This window comes from Procambarus clarkii, chromosome 54 (genome assembly GCF_040958095.1).
Source record: "Procambarus clarkii isolate CNS0578487 chromosome 54, FALCON_Pclarkii_2.0, whole genome shotgun sequence".
In the NCBI taxonomy this organism is placed as follows: domain Eukaryota; kingdom Metazoa; phylum Arthropoda; class Malacostraca; order Decapoda; family Cambaridae; genus Procambarus; species Procambarus clarkii.
Genome location: NC_091203.1, coordinates 13,641,268 through 13,662,202, shown reverse-complemented (window position 1 = coordinate 13,662,202; position 20,935 = coordinate 13,641,268). Strand labels below are relative to the sequence as shown.

General features: G+C 41.5%; 1 protein-coding gene across 1 annotated transcript; it reads right to left on the bottom strand.

Annotated features, from left to right (window-relative positions):
- Positions 1 to 2,196: 2,196 nt before the first annotated feature.
- On the bottom strand, positions 2,197 to 3,040 carry LOC123750587 (adhesive plaque matrix protein-like). The gene is made up of 2 exons (XM_045732690.2): positions 2,998 to 3,040; positions 2,197 to 2,821 (listed from the first exon to the last, which is right to left on the bottom strand). The coding sequence occupies exons 1-2, from the start codon at positions 3,007 to 3,009 to the stop codon at positions 2,444 to 2,446; spliced, it is 390 nt and encodes a 129-aa protein (XP_045588646.2). The 5' UTR covers positions 3,010 to 3,040; the 3' UTR covers positions 2,197 to 2,443.
- Between the last annotated feature and the right edge of the window lie 17,895 nt (positions 3,041 to 20,935).

The following is a 20,935-nucleotide window of genomic DNA, read 5'->3' as shown; positions in this document are numbered from 1 at the left end:
TTTCGCGATTTCGCTCATGAAAACCACCTTTATCATTCGGTCTCTGTCCTTGTTGTACTTTCCAAGCCTGAAAACCTTTTCAACATTTCGCTCAGCTCCCTCCATCCTTACCTCTTTAAGGATCTCTTTAATCATGTTTTTGTCCTTGTCTCTCCGCTCCTTTGGTCTGGTCCCTGTTTGTTCTTTAATGCCTGCTACTACTACTGCTCTATTTCTCTCTATCAGCCGGCTAGTACATCTAGCTGCTTCCTGAGAGGAAGCCACTTCCATGGCAACTTCCTTAACCGCAGACCTAGCTTCAGGGCTCTTTTTAAGCATTTCAGCAAATGAGATCTGGGTTGTGGTGGTACCCTCCACAGTAGCATTCCCCATCTCTCTGGGGTACGGTTTGTGCCTGGTATTGTGGAAGAGTCTCCTTTAGGTATCTTATCTCCTCCTTTGCTGCCCCTAAATCATCTTGCAGGTTGGCTACTGTCTCCCTCATTACCCTCAGTCCTTCACTGAATTCATTCTGCATTTCCTGGAGTACTTCCTTCAAACAGGCTTCCTGTTCCATCCCATCCTCTGTGTTTGTTCCAGTTGTGAATGTCCTGCGTTTGGCAGTCAGAGTTCGCCTCCCTTCCATGATTTCCCTATGAGTGTGTGTGTGTGAGATAGAGAGAGAGAGAGAGAGAGAGATAGAGAGAGAGAGAGAGAGAGAGAGAGAGAGAGAGAGAGAGAGAGAGAGAGAGAGAGAGAGAGAGAGAGAGAGAGAGAGACAGAGACAGAGAGAGAGAGGGGGGGAGGGAGAGAGAGGGGGGGAGGAAGAGAGAGAGGGGTGGGAGCGAGAGAGTGGAGGGAGAGAGAGAGGGGAGGGAGAGAGAGAGGGGAGGGAGAGAGGGGGTGAGGGAGAGAGAGGGGAAGGGGGAGAGAGAGAGGGGGGAGAGGGGGAGAGAGAGAGGGGGAGGGGGGAGAGAGAGGGGGGAGGGGTAGAGAGAGGGGGGAGGGGGAGAGAGAGGGGGGAGGGAGAGAGAGGGGGGAGGGAGAGGGAGGGGGGATGGAGAGAGAGGGGGAGAGGGAGAGAGAGGGAGAGGGAGAGAGAGGGGGAGAGGGAGGGAGAGGGGGAGAGGGAGAGAGGGGGGGAGAGGTAGAGAGAGGGGGAGAGGGAGAGAAAGGGGGAGGGAGAGAGAGAGAGAGAGAGAGAGAGAGAGAGAGAGAGAGAGAGAGAGAGAGAGAGAGAGAGAGAGAGAGAGAGAGAGAGAGAGAGAGAGAGAGAGAGAGAGAGAGAGAGAGAGAGAGAGAGAGAGAGGGGGGGGGGGAGAGAGAAAGAGAGAGAGAGGGGGGGAGAGAGAGAGAGAGAGAGAGGAGGTGTGTGAGTATATGGGGAGAGGTGGAAGGTGGAAGTGAGGGAGGGGGATGGAAAGGGTGTGTGGGGGTGGGTTAGTGCGGGAGGGTACAGAGAGAGGTTGTGTGTGTGTGCGTGTGCGCGTGTGTGTGTGTGTGTGTGTGTGTGTGTGTGTGTGTGTGTGTGTGTGTGTGTGTGTGTGTGTGTGTGTGTGTGTGTGTGTGTGTGTGTGTGTGTGTGTGTGTGTGTGTGTGTGTGTGTGTGTGTGTGTGTGTGTGTGTGTGTGTGTGTGTGTGTGTGTGTGTGTGTGTGTGTGTGTGTGTGTAAACTAAATTAGTTGATGGACTTCAGCTTCTCTGCTATGCAGAGAATCTGAAGTCAAATTCCTAAACAGATCAATAAAAGAACTGCTTGTCGGGCGGCAATTCCCCGACAACAGCTCCCAATGACACTAGCTACTGGTGACAGATCAGACATACGTACTACCAACTCAATTATATTTGCTAGGGGAAAACTCGAGCCCATATTTTATCACACACACTTACATGAACTTCAAGTATATATAACACAAAAACTCTTCTCTTTATGTGAGAATTGAACTCAGGCTAACCAGGAAGCTAGCAAGTACACTAACCATTACACCATAGCAGATCATGAAAATGTCGGGCGGCAATTCCACGGCAGCAGTTCCCAATGACACTATGATTAATTATTAAACTATTGTTATTAATTATAAATAATTCAATTATAATTATTTATAATATTAAGCATCATAACCAATGTCAACAAACCAGTAACACTCTGAATCGCATTAGCATCATATTACCACTTTGATATTAATGATACAAATGATATTTAATAATAGACTTAAAGTCATTATATAGATATATTTCTTTGTTGTAGAACATAACAATCGTCAAAGCAACACTGATCTTGTTGTATAATTAAATTTATAATTCAGCTCATGGATATCATAGTGTTAGTAATCCTGGCGTTGAATGGGATCTTTCCAATTGTTTGCAATGTAGGCCTCATATTCTGAAAATTATTGTTGAGATGGTTTGGTTTTTCGTAGGCCTAAATGTAGGTATAGATAATGTCATTTGGATTAGCAGAAGTCTAGTAAAGGTGGTGGCTATAAGCGTTGAGTGGCCGGTAACCGTAATTAGAGAAGACGGAGTAGGATGGTTCAGGATCTGCAGACCTCTTGTAGATATGGGGGCCATAACCGTGACGGGGAGCGTAGTAGACAGGATACGACGGTTCAGGCTCTGGTTCGGCAGATCTCTTGTAGAAATGGCGCATATAAACGTGACGAGGAGCGTAGAAGACAGGATACGATGGTTCAGGCTTTGGTTCGGCAGACCTCTTTCCATTGTGGTAACGGTGACTGTATGCAGGGTAAGCACTTCCGTAATTGCTCGTCACGTAACTGGGCTCCGCATCTCGCTTCTCAATCACAGAAGCGCAAGCGGCAGCCGCCAGGATCACAAACACCTAAATATGAAAAATTACACGTATAGTCATATAATATTTTGCAGTAAAGTACTGTATTGCAGTTCTCGTATACGAAATATTCTTTAAAAATACCACCACTTTCCTTGATATTAAATATAATGCATTATAATAAATATTAACCAATATCAGAGAGTCCGATTGTTAGTGCAACTTACCAAGAGCTTCATGACTGAACGTTGGTTAGCTGTGGCCACAACTGAGAGAGTGTGTCTTGCAGCAGTGATGCCGGGGTTTTTATACGGGAGAGTCCTGAGTCCTTGAATTGTAACTCGAGGTTATAATGACGTTCCACTGAGAAATATATAATTATTATTGTTTCTTATTTCTTTATTATATTAAATAATTCAATATATACTAAAATCCTTATTTTAATATATGGTTTTCTTTTAAGTTAATAATTAAAATTCCCTTGTTAAATGTCAAATATTAAATATATGAATATGTTTTACTTCTCGTTAAGGTATTTAAACCGCAGATAGGTTATTAAAACTCCAACATGAGATTACTTGACAACCACTTAACATATTTCAGTCTTGAGCATACTCAAGGACCAAGGTCAAATATTCGTGCACATATTGAATATTGTGAGACGCCTTTTGGTGTATATGTAATACTTGCTAAGATTAACACGAAATTGTAAAAGGTGCATTTTCTTAAACATAACGCCATACCAACTAGTGCTAGACGTTAAAAGTAGTTTAAGTATATTCTAGATATTCTGGCGAATTTGGTAAAACACTTTAATGAGATTTACAAAGAAAGCTAAAATAATTTTTTGTTAATTCCTGTTTATTTTTTATTTATTAAACTTTAAAAAATAATGGTCCCCCCAGCTCTATTCATATTAAATTCAGATCCATTCTAAACAATTTTGACTTCCCTGAATCCGCCGCAAAAAAACTCGTTACTGTGTGTGGCTCAGTGGATGTGCCATTATTCTTATGAAACTGGATGTGCCTCTTAATCCTGATAAAAATGTTCACTATATTCCCCCTTGGAAAGATGTTCATTATACCCACATCAATATCAAAGATATGTATAACACTGAAAATATGAGATGTATAACATTAAAAGCTATTGACAGTCTTCTTCAAAATCTCAAATCAACTGAATCCTATGGCTTTAATGATGGCTCTGTGCAATTAGGCACTGGTAAAACAATTTGTGCATGTGCAATATATAATGGGAATGAAATTATCATGTCTAGTACACAGAGATTGGACAACTAGTCAAGCACAACACAGACTGAGCTATTGGGTATTTATCTGGCCACTGACTACATCAAGCTCAATGGTGGTGGAGTGATATTCTGTGATTCTAAAAGTGCTCTGCAGTCCTTAAATAACCCATCACAATTTATGTCTGAAGTAGCTTGTAATATTAAATGTAATGTAATTTTTGCCGATGATAATAACTATTGTATAAAATTGGTGTGGATCCCATCCCATGTTGGAGTTGGAAAACATAACTTTGTATATCAACTGGCATATGACGCTTGCAGGAATGAAAAAACTGATTATGACTTTGGATTATCTAATGCAATTATTAGAAACATACAAATTAAAGAAATTAATTAAGATTTATAAGAACTAAAAAATGCCCAGTGACTTGAAAGCTGCAGTATTAAAAGATATGGCAACTTTTGTAATAATAGGTATTTGTATGGTCAGCACAGTAACCGGACTAGGCAATTTGATGTAGTCATTACGCGAATTCGCCTTATCTATAGGCATATCTGGCAGGTTAGTCAGGCTGAGCCACTACCAGAATATTCAGATTCCAACTCAGTGACAAACCTTTAATACATTCATTAGAACACATTATTGTTGTATGTGAAGCCGTAAAAGATTTTAGACCTCCTGGCCTATTGTACCACCAACTGTGTAACTATTTCATTTAATCTGGTTTACTGGACGACATCGTAACAATTTATTCTAAATTTGCTTGGGTATTTTAAGAATGAAGAACAATTTTATTTAATTTGTTTAGGATGCATCTCTTATAAACCCATCTCTGCCTTGTGTGGCAGTGCACAATAGAAAGTTGATTTTACATATAAATACATTGAAACAATGCCTGTAATCATGATATTATATATCTGCTTCAGCATACAATTTAGACCTATTGTCCCTGTGTATGACCCTCTGTCCTGTATGACAGTGAATACCAGCATTATCCTTAATTTAATAAGACTTAATTGAAATCTTCAGATTAGGCAAAACTGTAATTAAATTTTGTCAATAAAGATGTTAATAAAAAAGTGTTGGTAAAGAAGTCAACAGGGAGTTTGGTAAAGAAGCTAACAGATTGAGTGTTGATAGGGTCAATTGGGAGAGTGTTGGTAAGGAAGCCTAAAGAGGGAAGTTTTGGTAAGGAAGCATGCAGGGAATGTTAGTAAGGAAACCTACAGGGCGTGTTGGTAAAGAAGCCAACCGGAATTGTGTTGGTAAGGAAGCCTACAGGGGAGTGTTGAAAAGGAAGCCAAAAGGAAGTGCTGATTAGGAAGCCAACAGGTTGAGTTGTAGTATGGAAGCCAACTGGGGGGAGTGCTATAAGGAAGCTAAAAAAGGTGTGTTGGTAAGAAAGTCAACAGGGAATATTGATATGTAAGCCAACATGGAATGTTGGTAAGGAAGCCAACAGTGAGTGTTGGTAAGTAGAAGTGGAGGTGGAGTGGAGTAAGGAAGCCAAAAGGGAGTTTTCGTAATATGGTTTCCAGGGGCTCCAGCTTAGTGACGGCAGGTCATTCCTCTCGGAAGCTTTGTGGTGGTCATGCCAATATTAGATCGGGGATGACATCCTTCATTGTCGCATGTAAATTTGTATACAAAGTTTGTTTTTTGCAGATGGTTGTAATGTTTATTGGGGCTATATTAAATCAGCAGTCCATTTTGTTTTGCAGTATTTTAGTGAGCCTACAGGGTGCTGTCGACGCCATTCACGGAATATTTTAGTGCACCTACGAGGTGATGTCGACGTCATTCACGAAATATTTTATTGGAATACGAAGTGATGTCGACGTCATTCGCGGAATATTTAACAGGCCTATGGGGTGCTGTCGACGTCATTCACGGAATATTTCAGTGGGCCTATGGGTGCTGTCGACGTTTTTCACCAGAGAATATAGTGAGGTGCTGTCGACATCATTCATGGAATATTTTAGCGGGCCAACGAGTAGCTCTCGACGTCATTCACAGAATATTTAACAGATCTACGGGGTGCTGTCGACGTCATTCACGGAATATTTTAATACGTCTTCGAGCTGCTGATGACATCATTCACGGAATATTTTGCTAGGCCTAAGAGGTGATGTTGATGTCATTCACGAAATATTTTAGTGGGCCTACAAGGTGTTGTCGACGTCATTCACGGAATATTTTAGTGGGCCAATAGGGTGCTGTCGGCGTTATTCACAAAAGAATATAGTGAGGTTGCTGATGACGTGATTCATGGAATATTTTAACGGGCCTACGAGTGGTTCTCAATGTTATTCACATTAAATTTAACAGGCCTACCGGGTGCTGTCGACGTCAATCACGTTATAGTTTGGTGGTCCTAAGAGGTGATGTCGATGTCTTTCACGAAATATTTTAGCGGGCCTATGAGGTGCTTTCGACGTCATTCACGGAATATTTTAGTACGCCTACGAGGTGCTGTCGACATCATTCCCGGAATATTTTAGTGGGCTACGAGGTCCTGTTGACCATCATTAATCGAGTATTTTAATAGGCCTACGAGGTATGGTCGACGTTATTCACGGAAAGTTTTAGTGGACCTATGTGGGACATTTGGGCTTGAATCTGATTATTTAAATATTAATGTAGTAAATTAAATTACGAAGGGACCACCCGCTTTTATAGTAAAGAGGGAAACTGATAATTTCTGATCATTAGATAATTCCTAGATGAACCAGTAACTATGGATAAAATACTAGAGAATAAGATCATAGAAATAATTAATGGGCTGTATAATTAAATGAATCAAACCCTCAAACACCTACATTGGGGGGTTATTACTGGAAGTCAGTACGTCCAGGAACTAGTGTGGTTCGTTCACAAATCCAAATTATAATAATCCAATCCTATGAATTATAGTGAAACTAATGTCATTACTATGAATGGGAACATAGATTATAAGTACAGTAATGATAGTCACAATAAACATGTTAATCCAAAGGAATTCTGCATGTAAGTAATTCAGAAAATTCATGAATAAATACAAAGAAATCTTAGCTTAAAGACGATTCCTTTATGTAAGCCACGACGCTTCCTCTAATTCCCTGGGCTCGGCTGGCTGACGAATGGGATGGATTAATATGGAGAAGGCGGCAGGGAGAATTCTTCTCACGTGCTGCAAGATAAATATTTACAGTAGCAACTAACTAAACTACTGAATCTCTATATTCAAGAAATTAAGAGTTACAGGTGATAATAGTTAATAACCTGTGGTTTGGTGTTAACATGCGTCGTCACGGTCAATCACCCAGCTACTACACTACACTTTACCGGCTGCATCAAATAAAGAGAAGATACTTAGCTAATATGGGCACTGTATAAGTTTTAAGATTGCCGAAATTCGCGTCCCAGGCTCTGGCTTCAGCCTATCCTGGATAATGGCGCGCTTCACTGGCCGGTCAAGTGTAGTTCAGGAACCAGATTAAAAGGTTCCTTATGTTACACCAGCACCAGTTGAAGATATTATCTTGCAAGGTTGTTCACGCCTCACAGTGGCGACTTTCATCTGAGGATGGATAACGTCTACCCTGATGGCTGGGCAATGGCGTCTCCTCGTGAGCACGAATACGGGTAGGTCTTCCTCAGAGCTTCCCTCCACGTGTACTGGGCTTGCCTCCCTCACCCACGCGCGTCTCGCGTTCATTAGACAAATTATTGCCATGAATATTAGTATTTCTCGCATTTATGCTTGAAATGTTGAAGACTGGACGGGTTTATTATTTAAAGAGGGAAATATTATTATTTGCCATTTAGAGATAGTAAACGTATAAGGGAGAGGAATTAATGTCTCCCCATGGCATTCACTCGTGACATTAACTTTTATTTACTAGATAATCGCCATGACTCCAACGCTCTATTCGGCTTTTAGTTGTAGGTCAATTTATTCTGTAATTAATTATCACACAGAATGCCTTGGTTATAGAGAATCGAATTTAATTCTCAGATACATTGGATATAATGTGTTTTATTGTAAGGAAATCTGACGCAATACTGGCGTCGGATGACGTGAGAATTCTAGCCTACTGCACAGATGAAATTATTAGTACATGAGAATTCTACGTGGTGTTAATTTTACTTACTACAATAATTAGTAGAGTTAGTAATAAGTAATGAGAATACAACAGTGTTTGATTCGGTGTGGACATTTCCAACATAACTCCGGGGCGAGGATTCTAGGGTCGTAGTGTACTGTGGAGTACTGACTATCCCGAAGTGATATTAAGATTAGTACATTAGTATGGTTAATATGTTAGTATGTTAGTACACACATAACGAACGCTCCCGGATTTATCAAGGACTTACAAGAACTTGAGTCTTGTTATTTACATGTCACATGAAACATGTTGCTTATAGCCTACACAATATTTATAGATTTTAACTCACACAATTTAAACAACAGAATCTACTGTGATGTGATATCCTGGGTCATAGTGACGTGTAATGTTTGGTTTACGTGATATCTCATCGTAGCATCATCATAGTTATCTAGTGGGATGTGAAGGAAATTACTCTTGTTCAGAGTTGTAATTGGCTTGCAAATTCCGCCTACATTGTTGAGCAGCAGCTCTAGTAGGGCGGTTTGCTTGGAGGATCAGAATTATTACCCTCGGAAATTACTGGGGAAACTGGATCTGGCTGATATTCTTGCTCAGTCAGTTCAAGGGGAACCAGCTTCTCTAAAGTTTTTAGAGTAGTGTTGCCTCGGCATAAGACTTTAACTACTCTCAGGACACCTTGTTGATCTGGATGAATGGTAACAATTTTACCTATAGGCCACTCTGACCTTGGTCCATCACTGTCGACTAGTTACTAGGTCTCCTTGTTTTAATTGCACTTTATTATAAGGACTCGAAGCTCCGTAGTGGTACTCTCGTAAGAGCTGTGAGGTACTCTCGAGTCCACACCTCATTCCACCTGTTAATAACTCTGGAGAGATGCTGGTAGCTTTCCACCAAGTCTCCTCTGGTCACATGTGACGGGTCTACAGGGTCCTCTTCGGCTAAAGGGATGAGAGGGGCTCAGTAGACCTCCATGGATCAAGTGTGAGGGGCTCAGAGGTTCTCTCTGGGTGAAATCATCAGACAGGTAGGTTATTGGGGCGGTTATTGACTCGCGCCTCGATTTCCACAACAATGGTTTGGAGTTCTGAGTAACTGACTTTTTGTCGGTGTAAAGTTTTCCTTCGACACTTCTTGACTGTGCCTACCATTCGCTCATAGAACCCACCTTGCCAAGGGGCTCTCGGTGCTTATGAATTTCCAGTGACATTGTCGTCTCTGTAGGACTGGACTGTAACTTCTGGGTGGTTCCAGACTTCTCGCAAACAACTTTCTCCTGCCACAAAATTAGAACCGTTGTCCGATATCATTAATTTAGGACACGATCGGCGTGCAGCAAATCTGCGGAAAGCTTGAATGAAGGTTTCAGCACTCATGTCTGGAGTGACCTCTAAGTGTACGCCTCTGGTTGTAGCACATGTAAAGAGACAAATGTACGCCTTCACTGGTATATTATCTGGGTTATCAGTGAGGAGTAAGGCTCCTGTATAATCAAACACCAGTGGTTTCGAAAGGACGAAGATGAACCACTCGCCTCTTCTGGGAGTGGTGGAGGTCCTGGGTAAGGACCTTACTCTAGCGTCGTATCTCTTACAGATTACACAAGATTTAATAATTGTCTTAACTGTCTGACGACCTTGAGGAAGCCAGTACTTTTGTCTAAGGTCCGGTGAGAGTATCTAAGAACTCCACCATGTAATGTACCATATTGATGGTGGTGTATGACCAAGAAGTTTAGTGATGATGTGGTGACGAGGTAGAAGAATTGGATTCTTTGGTGTCCAAGTCAATTTTTGCATGTAGCAAACGTCCCTCCCATCGTAGTATGTTATGAGTGTTGGCATCGTACCAGATGCCTAGAGACTTAGTTAATTTATCTGGAAGATTCTCATATTCACTTCCATATGTCTCTTGTTTATGCACATTTGATTCCAGTAGAGGATAGGATTGGGAAACTTATGTCGAATTCCTACCTTTAGCAAGGAAATCAAACACGTGTGCAGTCACTCGTAACAATTTGCTTAAGTTAGAATAATGATGAGGATCAATGGCTAATATTCGTTGAGGTTCTGGTTCTTTCATGGGAGTGGTGATATTGGTCACTATGACTTGTGGCTTTTGTTTGGGCCACTGACCACCAACAAGCCATGAAGGTCCATTGAACCACAGCGAAGACTTGACAAGTTGTTTTAATGTTAATCCTCGAGATAAATAATCTGCAGGATTGTCCTTAGTAGGAACATGTCGAAATTTATATCCAGCAGATAAATCATGAATCTCCCTGACGCGATTACTGACGTAAGGAGTTTTGTTGTTATTGTTTCTTACCCATTGTAAGACTGCCTCGTTGTCTGACCACACTACAATCTCACCAAAGTGGATATTATTGAGTGTTTTGCCAGGCAATGAGCCAATCTTACTCCCACTAGCAATGCAGTCAACTCCATCTGAGGTAAAGATCTCTTCTTAATGGGAGCAACTCTTGCTTTAGATGTGAGCAAATTGATTGTGCACTGTTAACTAAATAGGCTACTGCGCCATATGCTTTGCCAGAGGCATCGCAAAAAACGTGCAAATTGGTGGGTAAGTTTGGTCCTGAAGCATTACGAGGAAATTTCAAAACGCCTAACTGATTAAAATCCGTTGAGAGTATTTGCCATTTGGCTTGTAACTCACTTGATAACGGATCATCCCATCCCATATGTTTTGCCAGCACTCCTGCATTAGGAGTTTGCCCCTTATTAATATAGGACTAAGTAGGCCTAAAGGGTCAAATGGTTGACTGACAAATGAGAGCAGTGTTCTCATGGTAAGGGTTGAATTATCAGTTTGCACTGACTTGACATTCATCTCGTCAGTGCTGGTGTTCCATTCCACGCCTAGAACCTTTAATTGACTGGGTACCTGATAATCTGGAAATTCTTTCTCGATTACCTGGTTAAGCAGTTTATTATTTGAGGCCCATGACTGTAGTGGCATATTGGCTCCTAACAGTTCACGGTTAGCCTCATGGTAGATTTCTACCAGATCAGCTTGATCATTAGTTGTCCCCTGGAAATTGTCGACATACAAGTTGTCGCTAATGTCTGCCTTATAAGGGCTGTTTGATTTCCTCAAATGCGTGTCTAATGTTGCTTGCAAAAGAAACGGTGAGGACGTAGCTCCAAATAATACTGAGGCAAAACGATAGGTGATTATTTCACTGTTAGGATCCAGTGGATCCTTAACCAGAGGAATTTTGTGTAGTCACGATCTTCCTCCTGTAACCCTACTCGGAGAAAGGCTTTGCTGATATCAGCTGTATAGGCAAAAATGCCTGTGCGAAATCGTAACAACACATCATGTAGCCTTTGTGTTAGGCTAGGTCCCGTTTGGAGACATTCATTTAAAGACACACTGCTTGGCTTTACTTTAGCACTGCAGTTAAAGACAATACGAATAGGTGTTGTCAATGAGTCTTTCACCACAGCGAGTGGTGAGGTAAATAATGACCTGTTTTTCGGTCATCGTGTTCAACAACTTCAATGAACTTATTGTTAAGTTGTTGTTGGATAAGTTGATGATACATGTTAGTTTGTCTGGCTGCTTCTGTAGTCGTGTTAATTGAGACTGCAATTGTGAGGCTGCCATAAAATAATTAACTGGAAGTTGTGGATGATCCAACTTCCATGGGAGTCTTACCCAGTATTGTTTATTTGAGTAGACAACTGTATCCAGGTATTGCTGGTAAGTCCACGTATCATCAGGACTTGGTTGCTCAGGGATGATGCCTAAGGTGTCTAAATCCCACAACGATGTATTGGTGGGTCAGACTCAATATCCTCAGATATTTCCCTGAAGCGTAGGGGTGACTGTTCTAAGCCTAGTCACGCCACAATTACATTATTGGATTGTTGGTTTGTGGACGCTGGACCTTGTCTGAAAAGCACTGGTCCTGTGAGCAATTTGCCTCCTGCGGACGACAACAAATTCATACCATGTTGCCTAGTGCATCCAGTTATAAACTTGTAATAATGATCCGCGCCTATTAGTATTCCAACATCTGTGAGGCAGTCAGAATTTATTTTATAATCTGCTAGCCTCATGCGGTTTCGTTTAAGGTGTCTCGCAGTGCGAGCTAATCCTGTGACCTGCAGGTCTGTAGGAATCTTATCCACTACTACCGCTTGGATTGGACTAGTAGAAGATCCTAGTCTTACTAATACTTTAACTACCTTGTAGTCACGAGGTCCACTATTTGACAAGAAACCAGAAATATTTAACCTCACACTTTTGGCAGGTTTTAAATTTAACTCATCTACCAACTGTTGTGTAATGAAGGTTTTCTGTGAACCTTGGTCAAAAAGACCTAGTGTTAATTCTAGATCTTCGGTTTATTAGTTTAAGTTGAGCTGTAGGCAAAGTAGTATTATTGCCTGACTCAGTAGCAAGTACATTACTTCGTGATGCACTTTGCAATATTGCACTGCAGTAGAATTCGTAGAATTCTCTCCAGTGGTCATGGTTGGTGTAGAAGATTTTCTACATAAGGCGTAGTGGTGTACACCTTGGTTACAGCGGTTGCAGGAACGTAGCTGCACTGCACATTTCTTGGGATCATGAGAGCCCATGCACTTGGTGCACTTGTGCAATTCTTGTAACCTTTTAACCCTAACATTATAAGTAGGATAAACAGAGCATTGATAAGTGGTGTGTTCCTGATTGCAGAACAGACACTTCTCTGGTTAATAGACTTAGTCTCTTTAGTAGACAAGTCATTGGTTATCTCTGAAGGAGATACCGAATATGTACCTACATTTCCACTTCTTTTCCCAGTGGATGGAGCAGGTTTGGATTTATATTTATTAGACTTACTCTGAGTCTGTTTAGGTTTGACTGAAATATCAGTACTAGTTGGTTTAGACTCAGGTTTAATTTTATCATGAGTCTTTAACCTGTTAACGTGATCCTCAATCCCTCGAAAATTTGATCAAGAGTGAGAAACTCGGTATTATAATGTGAGCAGAGCTCTGTCAAGACATTTCGAGGTAATTTCCTCTGTAATAGTAGCTTGATAGACCATTCTGAAGCAGGTATATTAACTTTAGTACCTAAGGCCTTTACTAGAGACTCTACTTCTAGTCTGAAGCTTTGAAGTGACTCTGGTCTACTATTTGGTGCATTCAGATCTAGCAATTGATAATAGAGGGTAGCTATACTTAACTCTTTGTTGCAATAGTTCAACTTCAGGAGTTTTATAGCTTCCTCATAATTACTCTCATTAAGAGTAAGGTTATGTATGACCTTTTTAGCCTCTCCTGTGAGAAGACTAAGTAGGTATGAAAATTTAGAAACCTTGTCTAGAGACGGTTTCTTATGGATGTGAACTTCAAAGGAAGTCCAAAAATTGTCCCAATTTTCTGTATCTAATCCTGAAAATGTAGGCAAGTCTAGAGTAGGTAAACGAACCTCTGGTAGTTGATTATTGAAGTGAGACCCAGTGTTACTGGTATTGGATCCAGATTGTTTGGCTAATTTAGATTATAATTATATCTTGAGTCTCATCTTCATACTGGGAGATGTCGTCTACAATTTGACTTACTTCATCAGGATCATTTCTACAGTATTTAGTAGATCAAGGTAAGATTGACCTGCAGATTGACTTGATCAAATTTCAGATCAGCCACTAACTGATGTCTCTAAGTGATAAGAGTCAATGGGAGTATCTTTAGTTAAGCCCTCAGCCTTATTAATTAATCTGGTCAAATGACCTTTAAGGCAATGTAGGTTCTCCTCAATTGCTCAGGAGTAGCCATGTTGGGCTTAGGTTCAAACTTCACAGTGTTAGTATATGTATTACTAATGAAGCTTGGGTACTTGTTCATTAGTGAACAGTAACATTAATTGTAGCCTAATTTAAGGTGGCTACTTTATATTTTCCTCACTTGAGGTTGAATGTACCTACCTACCTAACAACAAATAGCTAGATATTTTGTGCACTGTCTGAACTTCACCATTAGTTCTCGTCCGGTTAGCTCATCATATCACCATCAGAGTTAATGGAGATTATCCAGCAATACACAAAATAGATACACAAAATAATGCATACAAGAGAAATATTATGGAGACACTCCAATCAGAGTTATCTCAAAATTTAATCCCACCCTGTATAGGGTCAGCACAAATAATATAATACATACAACACTGACTAGCTTAGATCTAGTCGTAATAATTCCTAACTAAGAACTATAAAGTTATTTAGTCTGGGCTTGTACCAAATTCAGCACAATCTCAGCCTAAATTCTACCTAATAACATGGGTAAAGATTATTGTGGTGCAGTAAGGTGAATATAGTTGTGCTGTATTTTTTTTTTTTGTTTTATAAGAGTGCTCTTGCACACACAGGTGAAACAATTATGTACAGTTAAGTTTGGCTTGCTAGCCACAGCCGTTTGTGATGGTTGATGGTGTTAATTAACTTGTCAACCACATGCAACCTAGATTCCCCTGACAAGTGTACACCATCTCTGGTCAGGTTCTGTCTGTAAGGTCTGGCTGTAAATTGGATATATGTGGCATCCAATCTCACTCGTTTTTTCAGCCTGAAATTTATGTACTTAGCAGCTCTCAGGTAGTATTCTGGGGTTACTCCCCAACGATTATCTTGACTTGGTTGGCGAGGTTCCACTAATGTGAATACTACCGATTCACTGATGAGCTTGAAAGAAGAAATTATGGCTTTGAGGTGTTTGATCACCTCGGCTGGATGACGAGTGGGGTGGATGTCATTACCACCTAAGTATATAATGGTTAGATGGTGAGGCCACTCTAACGCAGGTGTTAGGGTGGGGTTATTATAAAAGTTATGAGCTGTTGCTCCTGGTGACCTAAAGATTCTCACCTCTGTGTGAGGTATAGGTCTAAGTTGTGGGTAATTGGCTATGACCCACTAAAGCTACCTTATACATGAGGTGAAAGTAGCAATATGTTAGTGTGATCTAGGCTAACTGATGTGTTACATGTTAGTTGACACAATTAATTAAATAGTTAGTCTAGCTTCTATCACACAAGGATTAGTTATTAATGATTAATATTTTAATTATAAATTTAATGCCTATCCGGTTCGATAAGGACCATAATGTGGGACATTTGGGCTTGAATCTGATTATTTAAATATTAATGTAGTAAATTAAATTACGAAGGACCACCCGCTTTTATAGTAAAGAGGGAAACTGAGAATTTCTGATCATTAGATAATTCCTAGATGAACCAGTAACTATGGATAAAATACTAGAGAATATGATCATAGAAATAATTAATGGGCTGTATAATTAAATGAATCAAACCCTCAAACACCTACATTGGGGGGTTATTACTGGAAGTCAGTAGTCCAGGAACTAGTGTGGTTCGTTCACTAATCCAAATTATAATAATCTAATCCTATGAATTATAGTGAAACTAATGTCATTACATGAATGGGAACATAGATTATAAGTAAGTAATGATAGTCACAATAAACACATGTTAATCCAAAGGAATTCTGCATGTAAGTAATTCAGAAATTTCATGAATAAATACAAAGAATCTTAGCTTAAAGACGATTCCTTTATGTAAGCCACGACGCTTCCTCTAATTCCCTGGGCTCGGCTGGCTGACGAATGGGATGGATTAACATGGGAGAAGGCGGCAGGGAGAATTCTTCTCACGTGCTGCAAGACAAATATTTACAGTAGCAACTAATTAAACTACTGAATCTCTATATTCAAGAAATTAAGAGTTACAGGTGATAATAGTAATAACCTGTGGTTTGGTGTTAACATGCGTCGTCACGGTCAATAACCCAGCTACTACACTACACTTTACCGGATGCATCAAATAAAGAGAAGATACTTAGCTAATATGGGCACTGTATAAGTTTTAAGATTGCCGAAATTGCGTCCCAGGCTCTGGCTTCAGCCTATCCTGGATAATGGCGCACTTCACTGGCCGGTCACGTGTAGTCAGGAACCAGATTAAAAAGGTTCCTTATGTTACACCAGCACCAGTTGAAGATATTATCTGCAAGGTTGTTCACGCCTCACAGTGGCGACTTTCATCTGAGGATGGATAACGTCTACCCTGATGGCTGGGCAATGGCGTCTCCTCGTGAGCACGATACGGGTAGGTCTGCCTCAGAGCTTCCCTCCATGTGTACTGGCTTGCTCCCTCACCCACGCCGCGTCCCGCGTTCATTAGACAAATTATTGCCATGAATATTAGTATTTCTCGCATTTATGCTTGAAATGTTGAAGACTGGACGGGTTTATTATTTAAAGAGGGAAATATTATTATTTGCCAATTTAGAGATAGTAAACGTATAAGGGAGAGGAATTAATGTTTCCCCATGGCATTCACTCGTGACGTTAACTTTTATTACTAGATAATCGCATGACTCCAACGCTCTATTCGGCTTTTAGTTGGAGGTCAATTTATCTGTAATTAATTATCACACAGAATGCCTTGGTTATAGAGAATCGAATTTAATTCTCAGATACATTGGATATAATGTGTTTATTGTAAGGAAATCTGACGCAATACTGGCGTCGGATGACGTGAGAATTCTAGCCTACTGCTCAGATGAAATTATTAGTACATGAGAATTCTACGTGGTGTTAATTTTATTTACTACAATAATTAGTAGAGTTAGTAATAAGTAATGAGAATACAACAGTGTTGGAAATTTCCAACAACCTACGAGGTGATGTCGAAACAATCAAACTAGCACCCAATAGGCCCCGTTTACACTACTAATAATCTCTCTCTCTCTCTGCCACGCTCCCATTCCTTCGCATGCCTGAAGCATTTTGCTATTTCATATCGCCGCCATGTTGCCTCTCCCTACCATAACTTCCCTCAACCCGTTATCGCACTTTCGAATAGTCAATATTGACTTATTAAATGCGTGCATATGTGACATACTTAACATACTAGTTTACCTTGAAAAGCTTCATAGAAAACACTGACCATAATGGTCCCCAGGACAATATGCAACATAAACAACATTTTTCTGTTTTTTTTGACCATTCAGGCTTGTTCGCATTTGTGTTCCTCACGTGTGCCCCAAAGAATGAGGTGATTTGGTAAAATGCTATGCCCAAGATTACTATCCAAGTGCCGGCGGTGGGGTGGTTCAAATAGCCTCGGCTATCACCTCATTGTGTCCGGTCGTGATGGTCAAGTGGATTAAGGCGTCTTGTACATACCAGTTGCGTTGCTTCTGGGAGTATGGGTTCGAGTCACTTCTGGGGTGTGAGTTTTCAGTTGCATATTGTCCTGGGGACCATTCAGGCTTGTTCGCATTTGTGTTCCTCACGTGTGCCCCAAAGAATGAGGTGATTTGGTAAAATGCTATGCCCAAGATTACTATCCGAGTGCCGGCGGTGGGGTGGTTCAAATAGCCTCGGCTAACACCTCATTATGTCCGGTCGTGATGGTCAAGTGGATTAAGGCGTCTTGTACATACCAGTTGCGTTGCTTCTGGGAGTATGGGTTCGAGTCACTTCTGGGGTGTAAGTTTTCAGTTGCATATTGTCCTGGGGACCATTCAGGCTTGTTCGCATTTGTGTTCCTCACGTGTGCCCCAAAGAATGAGGTGATTTGGTAAAATGCTATGCCCAAGATTACTATCCGAGTGCCGGCTGTGTGGTGGTTCAAATAGCCTCGGCTATCACCTCATTATGTCCGGTCGTGATGGTCAAGTGGATTAAGGCGTCTTGTACATACCAGTTGCGTTGCTTCTGGGAGTATGGGTTCGAGTCACTTCTGGGGTGTGAGTTTTCAGTTGCATATTGTCATGGGGACCATTCAGACTTGTTCGCATTTGTGTTCCTCACGTGTGCCCCAAAGAATGAGGTGATTTGGTAAAATGCTATGCCCAAGATTACTATCTGAGTGCCGGCGGTGGGGTGGTTCAAATAGCCTCGGCTATCACCTCATTATGTCCGGTCGTGATGGTCAAGTGGATTAAGGCATCTTGTACATACCAGTTGCGTTGCTTCTGAGAGTATGGGTTCGAGTCACTTCTGGGGTGTGAGTTTTCAGTTGCATATTGTCCTGGGGACCATTCAGGCTTGTTCCCATTTGTGTTCCTCACGTGTGCCCCAAAGAATGAGGTGATTTGGTAAAATGCTATGCCCAAGATTACTATCCGAGTGCCGGCGGTGGGGTGGTTGAAATAGCCTCGGCTATCACCTCATTATGTCCGGTCGTGATGGTCGAGTGGATTAAGGCGTCTTGTACATACCAGTTGCGTTGCTTCTGGGAGTATGGGTTCGAGTCACTTCTGGGGTGTGAGTTTTCAGTTGCACATTGTCCAGGGGACCATTCAGGCTTGTTCGCATTTGTGTTCCTCACGTGTGCCCCAAAGAATGAGGCGATTTGGTAAAATGCTATGCCCAAGATAACTATCCGAGTGCCGGCGGTGGGGTGGTTCAAATAGCCTCGGCTATCACCTCATTATGTCCGGTCGTGATGGTCAAGTGGATTTAGGCGTCTTGTACATACCAGTTGCGTTGCTTCTGGGAGTATGGGTTCGAGTCACTTCTGGGGTGTGAGTTTTCAGTTGCATATTGTCCTGGGGACCATTCAGGCTTGTTCGCATTTGTGTTCCTCACGTGTGCCCCAAAGAATGAGGTGATTTGGTAAAATGCTATGCCCAAGATTACTATCCGAGTGCCGGCGGTGGGGTGGTTCAAATAGCCTCGGCTATCACCTCATTATGTCCGGTCGTGATGGTCAAGTGGATTAAGGCGTCTTGTACATACCAGTTGCGTTGTTTCTGGGAGTATGGGTTCGAGTCACTTCTGGGGTGTGAGTTTTCAGTTGCATATTGTCCTGGGGACCATTCAGGCTTGTTCGCATTTGTGTTCCTCACGTGTGCCCCAAAGAATGAGGTGATTTGGTAAAATGCTATGCCCAAGATTACTATCCGAGTGCCGGCGGTGGGGTGGTTCAAATAGCCTCGGCTTTCACCTCATTATGTCCGGTCGTGATGGTCAAGTGGATTAAGGCGTCTTGTACATACCAGTTGCGTTGCTTCTGGGAGTATGGGTTCGAGTCACTTCTGGGGTGTGAGTTTTCAGTTGCATATTGTCCTGGGGACCATTCAGGCTTGTTTGCATATATATATATATATATATATATATATATATATATATATATATATATATATATATATATATATATATATATATATATATATATATATATATATATATATATATATATATATATATAAATATATATATATATATATATATATATATAACTTTTTAGACACTCAACCCACCAGGGGACTCGAACACTGGCCAACAAGGTGGCAGTTGCATGCTGTATCCACTACGCTATACTTCAAAGCCATAAAGAGAGGTAGGAATTCTGGGGTATTTAACCAACCAGAACTCAAATCCTCTCCCAGGCGATGAGATAGTGTGGGACCTCGGATGCTCTTTCATCGGTTCCTGTTATATGGGAAAACTCAGTGCCAAATGCTTAATGCACAGACTACCCTATTCCAGTAGCTGAAGTTTATAACTTTTTAGACACTCAACCCACCAGGGGACTCGAACACTGGCCAACAAGGTGGCAGTTGCATGCTGTATCCACTACGCTATACTTCAAAGCCATAAAGAGAGGTAGGAATTCTGGGGTATTTAACCAACCAGAACTCAAATCCTCTCCCAGGCGATGAGATAGTGTGGGACCTCGGATGCTCTTTCATCGGTTCCTGTTATATGGGAAAACTCAGTGCCAAATGCTTAATGCACAGACTACCCTATTCCAGTAGCTGAAGTTTATAACTTTTTAGACACTCAACCCACCAGGGGACTCGAACACTGGCCAACAAGGTGGCAGTTGCATGCTGTATCCACTACGCTATACTTCAAAGCCATAAAGAGAGGTAGGAATTCTGGGGTATTTAACCAACCAGAACTCAAATCCTCTCCCAGGCGATGAGATAGTGTGGGACCTCGGATGCTCTTTCATCGGTTCCTGTTATATGGGAAAACTCAGTGCCAAATGCTTAATGCACAGACTACCCTATTCCAGTAGGGAATAGGGTAGCATTTACCCTATTTTAGGGTAGCATTTTACCCTAGCATCTGTGCATTAAGCATTTGGCACTGAGTTTTCCCATATAACAGGAACCGATGAAAGAGCATCCGAGGTCCCACACTATCTCATCGCCTGGGAGAGGATTTGAGTTCTGGTTGGTTAAATACCCCAGAATTCCTACCTCTCTTTATGGCTTTGAAGTATAGCGTAGTGGATACAGCATGCAACTGCCACCTTGTTGGCCAGTGTTCGAGTCCCCTGGTGGGTTGAGTGTCTAAAAAGTTATAAACTTCAGCTACTGGAATAGGGTAGTCTGTGCATTAAGCATTTGGCACTGAGTTTTCCCATATAACAGGAACCGATGAAAGAGCATCCGAGGTCCCACACTATCTCATCGCCTGGGAGAGGATTTGAGTTCTGGTTGGTTAAATACCCCAGAATTCCTACCTCTCTTTATGGCTTTGAAGTATAGCGTAGTGGATACAGCATGCAACTGCCACCTTGTTGGCCAGTGTTCGAGTCCCCTGGTGGGTTGAGTGTCTAAAAAGTTATAAACTTCAGCTACTGGAATAGGGTAGTCTGTGCATTAAGCATTTGGCACTGAGTTTTCCCATATAACAGGAACCGATGAAAGAGCATCCGAGGTCCCACACTATCTCATCGCCTGGGAGAGGATTTGAGTTCTGGTTGGTTAAATACCCCAGAATTCCTACCTCTCTTTATGGCTT